This window comes from Hakea prostrata, chromosome 7 (genome assembly GCF_041222555.1).
Source record: "Hakea prostrata isolate BN-2017 chromosome 7, UWA_Hpros_2, whole genome shotgun sequence".
Classification (NCBI taxonomy): domain Eukaryota; kingdom Viridiplantae; phylum Streptophyta; class Magnoliopsida; order Proteales; family Proteaceae; genus Hakea; species Hakea prostrata.
The window spans coordinates 13,090,758-13,108,806 of record NC_142606.1 but is presented as its reverse complement, the minus strand read 5'-3'; the positions used below and the strand labels follow the sequence as shown (position 1 = coordinate 13,108,806).

General features: G+C 37.3%; 1 protein-coding gene across 2 annotated transcripts; it reads right to left on the bottom strand.

Annotated features, from left to right (window-relative positions):
- Positions 1 to 1,024: 1,024 nt before the first annotated feature.
- Positions 1,025 to 17,396, bottom strand: LOC149009899 (NAD(P)-binding Rossmann-fold superfamily protein). Of its 2 annotated transcripts, XR_016174341.1 has the most exons (13): positions 17,161 to 17,396; positions 16,852 to 16,948; positions 16,597 to 16,661; positions 16,302 to 16,387; positions 15,899 to 15,983; positions 15,735 to 15,805; positions 12,351 to 12,482; positions 9,856 to 9,971; positions 5,500 to 5,620; positions 5,323 to 5,391; positions 1,714 to 1,834; positions 1,337 to 1,568; positions 1,025 to 1,187 (listed from the first exon to the last, which is right to left on the bottom strand). XR_016174341.1 is itself a non-coding variant. In XM_089160799.1 (12 exons), exons 1-12 carry the CDS (start codon positions 17,246 to 17,248, stop codon positions 1,429 to 1,431), a joined length of 1,191 nt encoding a protein of 396 aa, XP_089016925.1. In that variant the 5' UTR covers positions 17,249 to 17,396; the 3' UTR covers positions 1,194 to 1,428. The 2 variants fall into 2 exon arrangements, 1 of the variants encoding a protein (XP_089016925.1); XM_089160799.1 differs by lacking the exon at positions 1,025 to 1,187 and having other exon boundaries at positions 1,194 to 1,568.
- Between the last annotated feature and the right edge of the window lie 653 nt (positions 17,397 to 18,049).

The window sequence follows — 18,049 nt, the reverse complement described above, 5'->3', positions numbered from 1 at the left end:
TTTTGTTTATTTCATGTTTCCCCAAATACCACGATAAATACCCATCCATCACGATTTCCCTATCCAAATTGTATATTCCTTTAGATTGGTTATCTTAAGCATATTGATAACCACACTTATAAAATTATAGTTATTGATAACATTGACAACAATAAGCATAAAATGTCATGGAATGCCTATCAATCTATGTTCATTGGTTGGAAGAAAGGATGTTACAAGCATAGTACTACTCAACTCACAGGCACTGAAACAATCATTTTGACACTGAATTGTACTTTCTTTTTATTATTAGTTACTTTGTATTTGATGTTTTCAAGTTAAAAATTATATATTGAATGTTATGTACTTGAGTAGTTAAGTTTATAGTGTTATTCTCGAACAACTCTACATTGATCTTATGTACATTGAATGACATATCTACATTGACTTTTTTAACAAAATACAGTCAAGCCAATTAAAGTATAAATGGCTTAAATGCAAAGTCTCAGCATAAAATACTCTCCAAAACCTATCAAAACTTAAGTCTAAACTTGTACAAAAAAGTCCTAAGTTTCCTCAAAATTTCTCAGTTTCCCATCTAGATTTCCCATTTTCACCTGGTTGAAACTTAAATTTCCCATGAATTTTTTTCTATGGGTTGGGATGACCTTACAATGATGAAATCCTCAGACAACTACGAATGTTGGATATATTACTAGGAATTAGCTAATGGATGATCAGTCGTTTGGTTGATTACAACACACTGCAACCGGACCATTATCTTGTCCATTTCTAACAAGGACCATTCCTCATTTCCTTGTAGATATGTGACATGTTTCTTAACATTACATCAAAAGATTGAGGTCCATTTACAAATCACATCATTTAAAAGGTTGATGTAATTTATAAATAGATTTCAATCATTTGATATGATATTGTCACACATATCATACATCTACAAGAAAATTAATGGTCTATTTTCTAACTCAGACTCATAATAGGAAGGATCAAGATAAGCACAAGCACATCACATAAGGATGACAAAACACCAGCTGAGCAATGGGTTGGAACCAGGCCCAAAAATTTGAACTTTGCCAATAATTACAGACAGGAAAAACTGAACCTGCCTTGTTTTTTTGGTCATTGAGAAGAGTTATCACATTATTCTTTACCTGCTAACCTCCATCGAACTGAGCTTCCCCGTAAAGCTGTAAGAAGTAATGCAGCCCTTGAAGCGGGTCAGTATAAACTCAAAAACTTATTGATGCATCCTTGCAAAGTTGTTACAGATAAATGTCATTAAATGCCTGTCGTTTAATAATAGGCTGATAGCTTAGTCTTTAATGTGATAAAATACCTGCTTGAAAAGTATTCCACTCAAGGCAGCGTTTGAGAATAGATGCAACCTCAGTACAGGAAATGGAAAAAATTGCAAACGAAAGATGTCCGTCATGTATACGAATCGGGATTTATTCTTTCACTGACTGTCGAACCAAACATTGGTCCACCCTTGCGATATTGGATGAGAAACTCAATAGGATACCCCTTCAGCTTATGGGGCACAACCCCAAGATCATCAAATTTTAAAGCTGTAAAATCAACATATCAAAAAGGCAAATTAGGAACCAAGGATGTATGCAGGTTTAAAAAAAAAAGGGAATTGAATACTCAAGGGAAGAAGGGAAAAAGCAAGAGGCAGAGATGACAAATTCCATTCCAAAGAATTAGACGAACCATTTTCTGACACTACTGTGTCTACACTAGAAGCAATGATCTGATCCAAATTGAAAAGTCTGGGGCTCGGTAAAGGAAATGGAACTTTATTGAGTAAAAAATCCCGAGGAGTTGAAAAGGCCTGCAATCATAAACAAAACAGTTAATGGCAAGACAGAAATCTACAAAGCCACTTGCATCCCGGCCATGTGTTCAGGTGAAGCAAGAATTTTGCAGTAATAAAAAGCAGCTGAGCTAAATTAAATATGATGCCAACCAATAAGGCCATATTTTTAAGCCTAAGATGATTCACCATCCACCAGACAAGCCCTTTATTAGCCTGTCAAATATTTTACAGGCAAAAGAAAAACTGCACATACTCATAAACATAAAACAACAATCAGGGAGAACTAAAGGATGGGTGATGGTGCAACAGTAAAGGTTGTTTCATTGTGATCAAATGGTCATGTGCTACAATTCAAGTCTGGAAACAGACACACTGAAATCAAGTATAATGTTGCACACAATATACCTCCCTAGACCTCGCACTGAGAAGAGCCTCATGCAGTGGACATACCCTTTATGGTTGGGAAGAACTATCCCCCTGCTTGCCCAGGCTCAACCCCAACTGATTGATTAATAGAGTTGAAATAGTACGACAGAACTCAAGATGGGAAATGGGGTCATGCAAGTGGCCTTATATCAGGTTGTCCTTGATTTTAAGCCTTCGGTATTGAACTAGAATTCAATCCAAACTTGATTGTATTTTGATCTATGGTCAAGAGGGTCAACAGCCACACCACATCATGTCTGTTTCAGTTCTTCTAGCTTAGTGTAATACAACAATAAGAAGAAGCCTTTTCCCAAGTAATATAAATGGGGTTGGGTCTACATAGATCATTGCCTTCCAATCAGAGCTCTATTTGAGGCCATACCAGATACAAGGCCTAAGCTATGCACATCCTTTCACATCACTTCTCTTAAGCTTAGCTTAAATCTGCCCCTAGTTCTTCTAATTCCTTTGATCTAGACTAAATCACTTCTCTTATAGGTCTTTGTTGACTCCTCCGTGCCACCTCAATCAGCTTCCTCATGGCTTTTATCATTTATCAGAGCAACTACAAGTCCAACTCTAATATGAGCATTTTTTACGTTATCCTTCCTAGTCTTCCCACTCATCCATCTTAGATCTAATATGAACCCAAACCAGCAATAAGCACCTTGGGTTAAATTGGATTGATGCAACTCCCAGGGATGGAAAACCTTAGTTGGGTTCTACTTCTCCATCATAACACTGAAGCTCTAAACATGCCAATAACAAAAGGTAGTTGCAAACTTGCAATTCTGTAAATATAAGTGTCTTTCCAACGGGGAAGAGAGATGCTGTATTTAAACAGAATTGCAATGGCTATCAAGAAATAAAAGTAAAGGGGATAGAATGGATGATTATAATTTGAACTAGGAAATATACTTAGAATAAAGTTAAAATAAGACAAAAGATGGTTGCAAGAGACCCCCCACCAAAAAAAAAGAGATATACATAGAAAGTACGATATTAAAATATCATCACAGAAGGGATAGAGGTATTGTCTCCAGCCTCTTGCCTCTAACAGAGGCAGAAAACAGTAGCAACATCAAAGAGATTCTCCTTCATTGAAACTCTAATAATTCCACTTTCGGAGCAGGTTCCAAGCTCCCAAGTCCTGTTGTTTCCAAATGTTAGTTAGCAGAAACAGCAAACAACAACTTAAAGTAAATTTTCACAAATTGCAGGTGACAGTAGAGACAAAATTAGATTCACTCGCAAAAGTTCCAACCTGTGCATGAGATCCTACACCTAGAAGTTGGAGAGAAACAAAGGAATGAGGAGATCAGTTCACAATGGTGGGGAATTGTTGTGAACCAGAACAGGCAATGGATAGAAGGAAAAACCAGAAAAGAAGAAGCAGAACAAAGGAAGAGAGGGAAGGTGTCGCCAGAGATGGGAAGAGACTTCAGAGAAGTAGAATGGCCAACCAAGCTCTTGGGAGCCAATGGTATTAACTCAAACTTTTCATTCCAGAATCAAATCTCAATAGTATGATAGTTACTTAAGTGAAAAAGGACAATAGGGACCCCTAACGGATTTTTAAATTGAATTTGGAAACTCTAAACAGAAAGAACGCCTACAGTAAGGTAGGGAAGAGCCATCCTAGACTAAGACTTGCAAACAAAATTTTTGAGGCAATGTTATCGACATTCTGTACCTATACAAGCAACTAATAAACAAAAATGAAAAATAAACCTTTGAATAAATCAAGCAAGTATTTCATCCGGGTTAATGTTTGAAACTTCCCTACCAAATGACTCAGGCCTGATTGGTGTCTACTCGACTCAAAACTAAGGAAATCAAGAAAAAAATTCGAACAACAGACATAAATATTTGGGATAATTTTAAGGACACCCCAAGATAATTGTTGAAAACCATAGATCCCCCAAAACTATGCCAAATTGGCAGCCCCATCCCCTTTTCTTTCAGAACCATTGGTTGGCAGAAGAAATGACAAATATATCAATAGTTGGTATAATTTATATCATAAGATATAAAACGACGAACAAAGGAAGAAAGAAGAACTCATGACAGAAGAAAGAAAATGAAATTTAGGATTCTATTTTACTAAGGGAAACACTGTAAAGCCACAAGAGATTAATGATAATTTAGGAATTATGAAATTATCTATGGGGTGCACTATTGCACAAATTTGAGAGACCTTTTTGGGGAATCATTGCCAATTTGGCATAGGTTTGGGTGTCTATGCTTTTTGCCAGTTATCTTGGGATGTCCCTGAAATTTTCACCAAATCTTTTAACATACATGAAACATGGGATGCATGGAGAACATCAACGGTGAACTATTACAGGATCTGAGCAACAAGACTTGTTGCGGCCAAACCAGTTCTGGTGCTTGCTCAACAGTTCAGAAAAGTCATCACATCATTTGGTTACAGATCAACTGATAACTCTGCTTTTTTTATACAAAAATCTCTAGGACAGGGGATGAGTTTGACATCAGAAATGCACATGTGTATGTGACACCAGTTAAAAGATTTTGTTCTTGTGTACGGCAATTTTTTTCTCCAGGTGGACAGGAAGAAGCTGCCTCCATTTCTTCCTTACTGAGATCCAGAGGTCGAGATAAGGCTAAGTCAGAAGAAGCACCTATGTGAACATGAGTTCCCCCTCTTGGACTTCATCCAATCACTGGGCGATCCTTCCTAGCTCTCACATTTAAGTGTTTGCTTGTATAGGCTAGTGAGACTGATTTCTGCTCATTGCACAGTCACCGCCAGGAAAATAAATATTCTATCAAGTATTTAGTATCCTAATGTATTGTAAAAATATGCACAGTTTGCACACTGCATGAATCCTTGAGACCTAGCATGCATTTATAAAGGAATCTGAAACCTGTGACTGCAACTAAAGATTATAAGCAAATAATAACCATTGATCCTTCAATAGGCAGTTTCCCTGTAGCTAAGATATGAACAAATTTGTTAAAACAAAAACAAGATTCTTGGAAAAGCACAATTTTGTACATTCTGAATATGCAGTGCGAATTTAAGAGTCATCAATGATTCATATATTACTTGCCTTGGCAATGGGGAAAGGAATTTTCACATAACGTGGCCATTCACGGATCATATCATACGTCACATCTGCCTGCAGATTTTTTTTGAGGGAAAGTAAATTAAAATCTGCCAGCAGCACATGTGAAAGTCACAAGTAGCTGTTCCATGACAGGAACTAAATACTTCAATAGAAACTTACTAGTTGTCGTGCACTGAAAATATCTGGCCCACCAAGTTCATATACTTTACCCATGCTGGCATCATCTTGCAAGGATGACATAATTGCGGATGCAACATCAACAACATACACTGGTTGGATTCTGCAAATAGAAGATTAACAAAGGCATATTCATATAAAGTTAGCAAGACAGTATAAAGCTTACCAGAAAACAAAGTAAAAAACTTTTTAATTTCTTGAATGACATCCGATTAGAAGAAAAATTTATCGTGGTTTTTTTTTATATGGAATGATGGCATAGTTGTCAAGGCATCAACTAGGTGTCCAGGGACTTTCTTGGGTACAAGGTGATAGCGCTCCTTGTTGACATCAACTAGGTGTCCAGGGACTTTCTTGGCTCTTGGGTACAAGGTGATAGTGCTCCTTGTTGACAATTTATGAGTTTACATCGATTTATGTCATTGACTTGTTTTTGGTGAATATACTAATATATTATATTCCATGTTAGTTTTCTTATGTAGGTCACTACTAGCATCATTATAACATATCGTATTGACACAGCTTCTATGTTACCTTCTCCCACCTGAAACCCCTCCTCGCTACCAAGTGGACATTCAAGAAACCATGTTCACTGAACAAGCCAAAGTTGTAAGCAAGATCACTCAACGGAATGTAATCCCTAAAAAGGGACATCGATCTGATATTACCTCCTTTCAAACATATGTCACCTACTGTATTATTCATCAAGTTCCTCTCTGTCTCCCATATGCCATTCTTTCCTACATGATTCAGTCTACTGTGACTGGGAACAAATGTCTACCATATGGCAGTCTCCTCACCAAAATCTTCAAGCACTTCAACGTTAGCCTGAAAAATGAGGACCCTACCCCACCTACCTCCAGGATAGACGCCAAAGGCATTGTTCCCTCCCGCAAGCCCATAGTAAGGATCTGGTTTGACTTCACCAAGAATCTTAACAGAAAACTCTCAACTCCTTGACCTTCTTTGACAAAAGTTGAAATAAAAGCAATAGTTGCATCAGCACACATACAAGAACTTTAAGCCTTGAAGGGAAAATAGTCTATTGTTCAATTGTAGTCTATTCTAATCGATTTGGGGGGGGGGGGGGGAGGAGTATTTATAGCTTTACATAAGAAATCATACTGAAAATTAGGACTTGGAAACTGGCTTAAACCAGGCTTACACTGGCTAAACTGACTGACTTCTAATTTTAGCCTAATAGTGGGCTGCCTTTACATGATTTAAAAGCAGGAAAATAAATTTGACTTTAAATAAAAGACTAATAACCTAAATAACTGAACTGCTGCTGAAAAAGGAAATAAAAAGCTATGGAAAAACAATTAAGGACTAGATGTGCCGCTGGGCAGCAGCCCTAGGGGCTTCACCTGGCTTATGGCAGGCATCAAGTCTGCAGGCCCTAATTAGGGTCTGGATCAGCATCTGGGCAGGGCTGTCTTGCACTCCTGTGTCTGGGCACAGGAGCCATGTGACCATGTACACTTTCCAAGCTAATTTTATAGAATTATGTTTACATGCTCACTCCACAGCTCTAAAAGACTTCCCATACAGGTATCTAGCAGCCTACACTCCATCATTCCCCTTTCCTATTACCTTTTTTCTCATTATTTTCTTGAAAATCTGGCTCCCTAAAACCCCCCAAGCAAGAACCTTCATATCTTCCAATTTAGCCATCTAAATGGCAACAAACTTGGAAGATCATATCCTACACAATTACCTACATCCCCTCCAAGTTTCAGCCCATTCTAACACCTATAGACCTCAGTTCCCCACCTCAAGGAATTAATACTATATCTCCCATGGGTTAAGTATCCTTGACATCCTAAGCATCATTTAAGATGGTGTACGACTTTTAATCATGTGGTCCTAAACTCATAGTTCAAAATTTTGTCTCCTATCAGAGGTTTCCACCACATCAAGATAACCGAAACCTCTAAATTTCAATGAAACCTGGTAGAAAATTGTGCCAGGTTCCAGTGAGTTTTATGCAAGTTTTTCACCTAGTTTTTGTTGTATAACCTATCTTAAGACCAAAAAACACATTTTCATGGTAAATTTGATTAAAGAATAACACAAGTTGGTCCATTTGAATCACACATGCTCGGTTGTATCACATATTTCTTTTACACTTCTTCTGTAAGATATTTTTCAAGTTAGAAAAATAAAATAAACAATAATAGATTTTGCTTAGAAAATTTTCGACATTGTGAGTTCGTAGATTGGGGCATGGTATTCAACATATCTTAATTTCATCCTCGTGATTGATCAAGTTTTGAACATACATTTTCAAAAATACTAGTTTAGAGAAAAATGGGATACCTCAAACTGGAGAAAATACCTAAATCTTGCTGTTGAGCAGCTCAATCTACATCAAGCATGAGTTTGCCAACAAGAATCTTGTGTTTCCCCTTGATTTAGGCAAGAATGGAGTTAAATGGTGGAAAATCAACAAGTTGGAGCCGAGATTGGGAGTCTAGTGTCTCGCAGTTGAAATATTGCATGAAATGGCAAAACTTCAACTATATTTTAGTACATATAGTGTCAAAATTACAACTTTCATTTCACCAAGGTTAAAATTTCGTATAGTATCGGCAGAATTTCATCCCACGCCTAACCTAACCCTTCTCCCCTAAAAGAAAACCTGTCCACCCCATATGAGTTGGTTTTCTTAAAGATCTTGGAATAACTGATCCTCATTTATTTGAGGCTATACATCATGCCCTGCCCTCCATGAAATTAGAAGTTGAATCAATGTTCCTACATGCACTCTCATTGGCCCACCAAGCTGGTACAGGCCCTATATGACCAGACAGTGATCTAAAAAAGGGCCAGTACATGAGGCTCCCACTAATATAAAATCCAGGGAGGGTCATAACATTCGCTTCCAGTTGCTTTTGCAGAGGAATATGTTTCAGACTCGGATCAGTGACAATTGGTCAGAATGGGGTAACCTTACCATTTCACCAAGACTAGAAAGTGTGGAGAGGGTACAAGGACACTGTGGGAAGGAATCTGCATGTCACATGTTATATCTTGAAAAGGTATCTTCCTTGTGGGGATCACATACTCAGAAAAGGTTAAGAAAAAAAAAAAATTAAATCATGTGAGAGGTGCAGCAACCTTTTTCCTATTACACAAGCCTTGGCAGGAGGCTGGTCACCTAAGCACCTTCCAAGAAGGTTCAAGAGTTTGGCAAAACTCAGTTTTGGTCGAAACCTGAACATTTTTTTAGCAAGTTGTAATGAAGGGTTTTGGGGCCCAAATGGCCAACTTAAGTCTAGGAATTCAGGAAACCCAATTTTAGGCCCAATAAACAAGGTGGAACCCTTTGATTTTAAAAACTACATTCCAAAGTGGTACTTCAACTCAACCCTGGGTTGGTAGTGACCCTATGCACGGCAGTATAAATTCTTTAACATGGCCTATTCCACACAATGTTCGGTACTAATCACACTATGGACTCCAGGTAGAGTGCAAATTTGCCCCGCCAAGCCCGATCTCAAGCCTGTCCTGACTACAGCAAGGCTTGGGCTATCTTCCAAAACCAGGTAGCAGTCAGGTTGGTCCTGGGCTGAGACGATGGATTCAGGCCACAACCTGGCCTGTATATATAAATATATAATATATAATTATAGACAATAATATCATACATTCAGCCAAAAACAGGGCTAGCCTGATCCTGCCAGCCATAAAATGGCAAAAATAGTGACTGCCAGGGTCAATCCAATCAGAATCAACCAGGGTTGGACTGGATTGGATCAGATTGGGTTGAGCCTGACAGGACTGGGGCTGCCTGCTAGATCCAAGGCCAACCGACCGGTTCAACACCTAGTGTGTAACAATTCATAAAATAAAATTTTAAAAAATATAAAAAAGAGCCAAACCACTGACTCTGTATCCTATTTTTTGGGAGAAGTGATATGCCTTTGATTTTGAATCTTGCATGAATCTTCCGGAAAGGAAGCAAATTGTCGCTTCCAATGCATTCCACTGCTACCTAAATGCTTATTCCAGGCTTTCCAGCCTTATATAGAAGTGGTTTGGCCATCAAAGCAAAAAAAATAGGTTTTCAATTCCCTCTGGCAGAACCCAACTAAATTGTTGAAAGTGGACAAAAGTTTTACAATATCTTAAGGCAAAGTAATGCTTTGGACAAAATTCAGCAAATGAAATATATCAATAGACTTCTTTAGAGTATCCAATATGATATCAACTTGACAATCGTTGAGCCCAAAATACTTCATGGGATTTAGTGGCTGTGAAGTTGCCTTGACAACAACAAAAATGATGGTAAAATAGAAGTGATGATTCAGAAAAGGAAGGAAACGTAAGACCTACTTGGTTGATCCATCACCGATTAGTGGAACAAAACTATAATTTTTCGCAAAATACGCCCAAGTATTCAAAATTCGATCTTCTGTTCCAATCATGACAGCAGGTCTCACAATTGTGGCCTGCAAATGAAAGTACCAAATGCTCAGTTTAACATAAAGCAGCAATGTTCAAGCAGACGAGGGACAAAGAGATCAACTCAAAGATGCTTAATTAACATAAGGAAAATAGTTTTCAGCCCAGGAGTGTAGCCTACCCAACACACCGTGTGTATCTCTGTCCTCTTGTCAGAACAGGGGGCCAGGGTGCCTTTTCATAAGGGGAATTGAAAGAAGAACTCATTGGAGTGCTGGCATAGGCCACACTCCCAGTCAGAGTTCTTTTTTCCCTTTACAATTGTATTTCACAAACTATATGCTGTTGAAACATTTCTGGACTCAATATTCTAATGGGTCAAGCTGGAATTTCCGAATCTCTAACAGATCATTCACATCTTTGATACACTAGGTTTAGGAGTTCTAAAGTCAATCAAGTTTTGTGATGCATATTTACTACACCCCCCAACCCAAAGGGGGAAAAATTAATTAATAAATAAATAAACAAGGAGATGGAAAAATTCTTACCCGAAAGAGGGAAAAGAGAGAGAGAGAGAGAGAGATGGAAAAATTATTTCATGAGCATAAAGTAATATACAAGAGAGTAATATTCTGCCAAACACTCTAAAAGAAAGCGCTAACCTAGAACTCTCCTTTCCAAACATTTCAAAAATCAGATATCTCAAATCAGCCAACTTTTATTGAAAACAGTCATGACCACAATGCTTCCAGCCGATTCTTCGTCCAAAATACTAGAATAGCTAGTTTTGGGGATCAATTCTGGTCCAAAGCTTTGTATCCTGATCCCTCCTATCTATCTATCCAAATTATCTTAGCTGTCACCATTATTATTTGCTAAGACTGTAAATATCTAAGGCTGAAATAAATGCCAAGAAATTGTTTCCCCATCAACAAACTTTGTCAAGGGAATGCAATTTTTATATTTATAGCGAACTTTCAATAATTTGACTAAGCAGACACAAAGATCATGCAAGATATCCAAACCCTCAAATACCTAACAGAATTGGAGCATAAATACATGGTTCAAGATCTCCATTTTAAGCCATCTTGCCAACTCAAAAAAAGAGAGTTGACTCGAGATCTAACCAAGTAGGTGGATTTTTTCCCCCACATGAGGCTCCAACTGAAGGGATATTAGGGGTCATTGGGGCTGAGACTCGCTACCCAGTCTATTTCAACCTTCCTAAACACATTGGTAGCCTCAGATTTTTTTTTTTGGGGGCGCGCCCGGGGGGGGGTTAAGGGGAGTATAGATGTGTTCTGACCCCAAGTTGGAAACTGCTATGCTGAAGTGAAACCTTTAAATGGCCTATTGTACATATCATACATTAATGCTCAAACTTTCAAATCTAATACATTACACATGCTCATGGTTCAAATTACAAAGTTGAAATGATAATCAAATTATCAAAGTTATAACTCGAGAGTCTCGACTTGAGAGCCAATGCGCTAAGCACATCATCTCATTTCGTTAAATGAAAAAGATTCATAGCTCCAATTACAGCTATCTTCAACAAATACACCAGAGACTAGCTCGAAGATGGTTTCTACATTACACACACAAACACACATTGTAACGAAGCCCTGGAAAAATAAACCCCCCCCCCCCAGCCCAAAAAAAAAGAATATATCATGGTTGTCAAGGCAACCAAAGTAGTTGGGGCAAATTTTTTCAAATACAACAACTTTTAAAGTGATAAATTTCTATTATAAGCTAAAGAAACATTCAAGAAATATAAATATGAAAGATCATCCAAAAAAATACAAACATAAGTTCATCTCATCAAGCATCATAACATATGACTATGAATCAAAATTTGATATCTGTTTTTTACCACTTTTTTGACTAAACATTATAAATTAATAGATCACATTATTCCAATTTCCAAATCATTCTCCATTTAACAATTCATTAATTCCCAAATCCAAAATGAATAAATACTAAATTCACATAAGGCTTTCTAGAATAAAATTTTATGTTTAAAAAACAATTTAAAAAAAAAATTATGTACAGAATGTAAAAAAAGTGGATGCTTTAGTGACTAGGCGGCAATACGGTGCATAAGGCGGCATCTAGGCTATAAAGTGGCCAAAAATCTGCACATCAAAAAGGCGGTTGAAAATAAGGCAGTTCAAAAACCGCCTAGGCTAACGCTTTGACAACAATGGAATTCAATGTGAGAAGAAACAACTTTACTGATTCAACTTGCATCATCTTACACTTTAAAGCAAATGAAGCAACTATATCTTGTATCAGATGTAACAGAAAAAAATTTAGCCGCAAGACAATATTTGGAGACCTACGGTTTCATACACTGCAAATTGATGGAATCCACAGAGTTAGTTGTTATCCATTTGAAAAGAAATTAAGAAAGTAAAGTTGACCTGTGGTAGTTCTCTCATAACGGCTTCCTCTGCAGCAGCCTTAGCTCTTAGATACCTGGATGATGATGATGGAGATGCCCCTAAGCAAGATACTTGAATAAATCTCATGATACCACCATGTTCTTTAGCAATCTGCATATTACACAACAAGTTTTCTTCAATAGAAGAAATGAACACGACAAAAACTCAATTTACACACACATGCACGAAAACTCCTACATGTAACAGCTATGCAGTTTTCGCAGAGACATATAATGCATAAGAGAAGTGAAAAACACAACTAGTAATAACAGAATTTACGACAACGAACAGGGCACAAACAACATTCGCAGGATGGTATGTCACTGGGCCAACTTTGGGTATCTCAAGCGAACTAATATTAGACCTTTATCAATATGAAAGTGGTAAATTTCTGGTTCTGAGAAGACAGTTCCTTTTTCTATTCAAGAATGTTGAATCAGACTAAAGTTAACTCATAATAATAGCAATGTGACAACTCCAAAGTCAGCAACCAAACCTTATCTGTGTAACCCAAAAACCTTCACTAATAGACCCACATCACTCACTAGCCATAACCCTACCATCAAACCTAACTTTGACCTAACCCTAGACTGCAATTGGACCCACACCCAACCCTGAGCTACTCGAAGTCAGGTGGTTCACACAAGATCCTGGTGTATTGTCTCCTGGTTGATGTCCTATCACTCTAACACTGCATCATTAGGCCTTTAATTCCATGGTTCTCTTTATTACAGGACACTCGATAAAATGTGGATACAAGGTAGGTACATGGGATAAGGCTTAGAAGCAGTCCATGTTCATTCATAGGTAGATTAATGTAGTGGATTTGACTTTTCTCAGCATTTTTAATGGTTTATTAGCTTTCCCAGCCAAATATTTATTTACCCAGAAGCCTCCGCCATGTCTTGGGAATTCCAAAAGACAATTTAACAATTTATTTGTTCATATATCCAGTTTTAGAAGTCTTCCCTTTGTAGGCAATTGATTGAGGCTCAACCTCCTCCATCTTTAAACTGAAATCACGGGTGAGCCCTCAATCATCCAAGAATTAAAAAAATAAATAAATAAAACCATAATGCATGACTACTTTCCTAATAGTTTTTCCTTCTGAGACGAAAGTAGGTTTGTGAGACTCAAAACCGGATCAAGGTGGAATTCCTAAGACGTGACTTCAGTGCAACTCCAATGGTTGGAATTAGTAAGACTCTGAGCTTGCACTGATCTATCTTCATCTTAAATATTATCATCCTTATTATTCATTTCCAACACCATCGTAGGTAATTAATTTTAGATCCAAAATTCAAATAACGTTCTCTTCCAGAATTGGTTCTGGCATTATAACCCCCTAGGCTACAACATCCAATGCAATGCCTAAGCATTAACCAAGTGAGCAGATGTCAACATTACCTCAGACTGGAAATCACAAACTTTCTCTCATCTGTAGATTACTGACAGATGGATGACAACAATCATTAGGATTCAAAATTTGACATTATGACTTTTTATGGGAGTTGTTGTCTACTTCTGAAACAGTCAATTGCCTAATTGTCATCAAAGCATCACCTAGGGGGATCAACTGGGTGGTTCAAGGTATATACTCAGTAATGCAAATCACCAGCTCCATCAGAAAGTTGGTCCTGAAATTATAACTAGCTGATCCTGAAATTTAACTAGCTGATGAATTGAAGTCGTTAAGTAAAACTAATCCAATCAATAACTACAAGGAGTTTATTCTTTGACTGTATCCATTTAATGTTAGCTCAGCTACCCAACTAGTTGATATTAGTACCATTCTTTTTCCATTTAATCATAGACAACCCCCCCCCCCACCCCCAAAACAAAAACAAAAAAAAAAATAAAAAATAAACCTATAGTCTTATATGTTTCATTGCAGAGACTGAGTCCTCATTGTTGCTAATATGCAATGTAATCCCTTAATTTTAATAAAAGGCTAAATCTATTTATTGTTTGCCAGTTGGGGGTTGTATAGTGACATTTATATTCCCTTTCCCTTTTCTTAAGTAAGATACAGTTTTTCCTGTTTCTATGCATTTTCACTGTTTCTAAATATTGATATCCTGTATGGTTACACAGGGTAAAAAAATGTTTAAGTTACCAAAGAAAAAAACAAATGAAACAGAAGAAACTTTTTGAGTTTTGAGGGTTTCAAAATAGAAGGTTATGTTTTGATGTCAAAAAGACAAGATTGCCTCCGTTGGAAGACGGTGTTTCTCCGTCTTCTCAAGAGAAGAGCTTTCTTTCTACTTTTTTTTTTTTTTTTTGGGGGGGGGGGGGGGGGGTTAGATTGGTGTTTCTCAAAGTGGGCTCAAAACACCAGTTGACTTCACGGGGGGGGGGACACAAGAAACAAACCTGTTGCACATACATGATTCAGGCTTTTTTGTTCCAAAAAAGACAAACAATAACAACAACAACAATAATAATAATAATAATAATAACACAAAAAACAAGAAACAAAAACTTTAACATCCAACCACTATTGGCCATAGTCCTTCATCAGGAAATTGACAACCTTATGTCTAAGCCTAATTCATTTATTTTTTTTCCCTACCCCACCCCTAACCTCCAAAGAGAGAGAGGGGGGGGCCCACAATAAAAACACACCTCAAACCCAAATTAACTTCAACATATGTAGAGGAATCCAATACCAAATCAAGGTTAGGCGAGCTTCTTTCACCAGAATTATAACCTCTTACAATACCACTAAACACGTTCCTTATCTTCATATTCTCATGAAAAAAATCTAAGGATCATCTCTTGATGCCAGTTTCCTTCTAATGCTTTGCTAATGCAATGCAAGAAAAAACATATACAAGGATAGCCTAATAACATCCATCCAAACCAAAAACAGCCCATTATTTTGATCACTCGTGTTCTTCTTAGGAATTAGCAAGCATGAAAGGAAAATAGCATTTAGTCAGGATTCACTTATGGAGAATAACGAACATGCCAATCTCCCAACAAATTAGAGCTTTGGAAATCTTACAAAATTTCATCAACCAAGCAAGGGTATTTTCTAAAACTCCTTCAAAAAGGTAACCAATAGTCAGAACTAAATTTGAAAGTGAAGGGGCAGATTAGAGCTTTGGAAATCACACTAAATTCCATCAACCAAACAATGATACTTTCTCAAACTCCTTTGAAACAGTGACCAAAATTGAGAACTAAATATAAAAGACGCGGAATTAAAGACTACAAAGTACAGGGCATATTAAAGCTTCAGAAACCGCATAAAATTTTATCAACCAAAGTGGTACTTCTCAAACTCCTTTGAAAAAATAACCAATAGTCATAAATAAATAAGATTCGAAGTTAAAGGCTACAAAGTAAACAACAACTTACCATCGCAAACTTTTCAGCCATAGAATAGTTCACTTCCTCAAGACTGTAGTTTCTGGTCTCATACTCTCTTCCTGGTGCCAGAGATAGTAAATAAACACAAGATATTGCACTTCCTAAAAGAATCAAAATAAAGACAATAATTGTTCCACGGGAAACATACGAACCTACAAGATTAAGAACAACATTTGCCTTTGCCATAACAGCCTTTATTGAGTCTTCATCTCTCGGATTGAATTTCATTGGTACTATCTGAGTGTGTTAGATATAAAGGTCAGAATCAGGAGAGGCGAAGAAGAAATAAGAAAAGCCATACAAAAAGAAAGACATTAAGTAAAAAATATTTATTCACTATAAGTCAGATTCCTCTTCAGATTCAGTGGTAACAGGAGCAAATAGGATGATACTCTATCAGGTCATCTGTAGGGCCATGATAACGAAAAACCATAAAGCAAGATTATTAGATAAAAATCAGTAAGAAACTATATGCATATATAAGCATAAGTGTCTAGAGAAATTAGTAAAAGAAAGGGCAGAGAGAAAACTGAGTACGAGGGATTTGTTCTTTACCTGTCCCAAATCACCCATCAATTTGAGGTGCCGGGGAGAATCTTCAGAACCTCTGAAAGGAACCAAAACTTGAGTTCCCATTTTAGCTGGAGACAAGTAAATGATTACAAGTATCAAGATCATATTATGATAAAGGCATTCTCAGGTGAAGTTCCACATATTGCAATGATGGTGTTCATTTCGATAATGTAAGTTTCCATTAACAATTAATGCGGTAAATGCCCCAAAAAAAAAATTCCATCCACAACTCCATGTCGTATTGAGTAACGTGATAACAAGTACAATTATAACTTACCAAGCTGCTGAACAACATAACGACCTAGAAACCCAGTAGCTCCAAACACTGTCGCAATAACACCGCTGCCCAATAGACACAATTTTTCAAATTTACACTGAAGAAAATAAAATAAAAGAGGTGGAACAGCCAGGAAAAAAAGATTCACCACTACAATTACACTATAACATTTTAAACCAAATCCAGAACGAAAACAGAACAAAATATAACAATTGATCATACAAAACGCTCTCCTGATAGAAGTGGGCATTGTACCTCACTGATGATCTTCCTCCTGTACCTTTGCGAACAAGATTGCCCGTACCTTTGGTGGCAAGGGTGGATCCGTAACGTGGATGATCGCTCCCATAATCTAGAACAAGAAATGGTAATAGAAATTTCATAATCCAAACCGTTGATAACAGAAATAATCCACTAAACAGACAAATTTATTGAAATGTGATTCATCGTGAAAATTAATGACAAAAGAAAAAAGGGAGAGAAAGCGAATCCCTTTATTTCATGGAGAAATGAAGAATAAACAAAAAGCACTTGAAGAAGAGAAATTAGATCGAATGAAGTGACCTGAGGCTGAATAAGCGGGTCTCAGAGTTGAGAACGCAGGAGATGGTTTCAGAAACTGATGCCCTAAGCGCCTGGTGTAAGCCTGCATCGTTCTTCGTCAAGTGATTTGCTCTTTGGAACGAAGAAGGAGGAATTTTCCCTCGGAGCAGAGATTTCTCGGTTAGAGTCGAGACCTGCGGACAATAGAGGACTTCTAAGTTCTAACCTGCGCCTTTGTGAGGGGAGTCTCCGATTACAAATTGTCTCGGACCATCTGTGCTATGACGGGTCTCGTGTTGACTCTAGATCATGAAGAGTCAATAGAGGGTGTGTGGAATGGATGACAATTTTACTTCTCAGTGGAGAGGTCGACGGCATATGTAATATTCCTATCCACAATGTTCTATATATAAGAAGCGTCTTTGTTACCCTTATGATTGAAGGTCATTCATTCACTTTGAGCCGGTACCCACAAAATGATCCGGAAAGAGTGCGGATGAAGGATATACTCGGGTGTTTCTACTTCTTGTACATACCTCTTTACGAGGTGCTTTGCCTAAATCACATTGTGCGATCATTTGCTAAGATATTAGTTTGCCAGTAAAGATAGAGATAAGATCCAAGTTGAAATTCTCTTGGGTAGAAGTATATGCTTCCTTCACACATTTCCATCACAATTTAGAAGGAAGACTCACCTCTGAATTTGACAAGAAAAATCAAATATAAACCTCACTCAAATATGAAGAGAGCATCGACTCTGACCAATACCTTGAATCTGATCATGTTGGTTGCCTCGACAATAACCAAATTTAACATGTAGATTTTTACTTGCAAATGGAGCAATTCATGGAACCCTATTGAGTAGTTTAGTTCTTTCATTTCTACCTTGAAGTTGAAAGTAGAGTTTGTG

Coding starts and splice junctions, on each gene's coding strand:
- LOC149009899 (XM_089160799.1), bottom strand. CDS start 17,248: ATGCAGGCTTACACCAGGCGCTTAGGGCATCAGTTTCTGAAACCATCT. Junction 16,949..17,160: donor ACCCGCTTATTCAGCCTCAG/GTCACTTCATTC, acceptor TTCTTGTTCTAG/ATTATGGGAGCGATCATCCA. Junction 15,806..15,898: donor TGTTGTTCTTAATCTTGTAG/GTTCGTATGTTT, acceptor CTCTGGCACCAG/GAAGAGAGTATGAGACCAGA.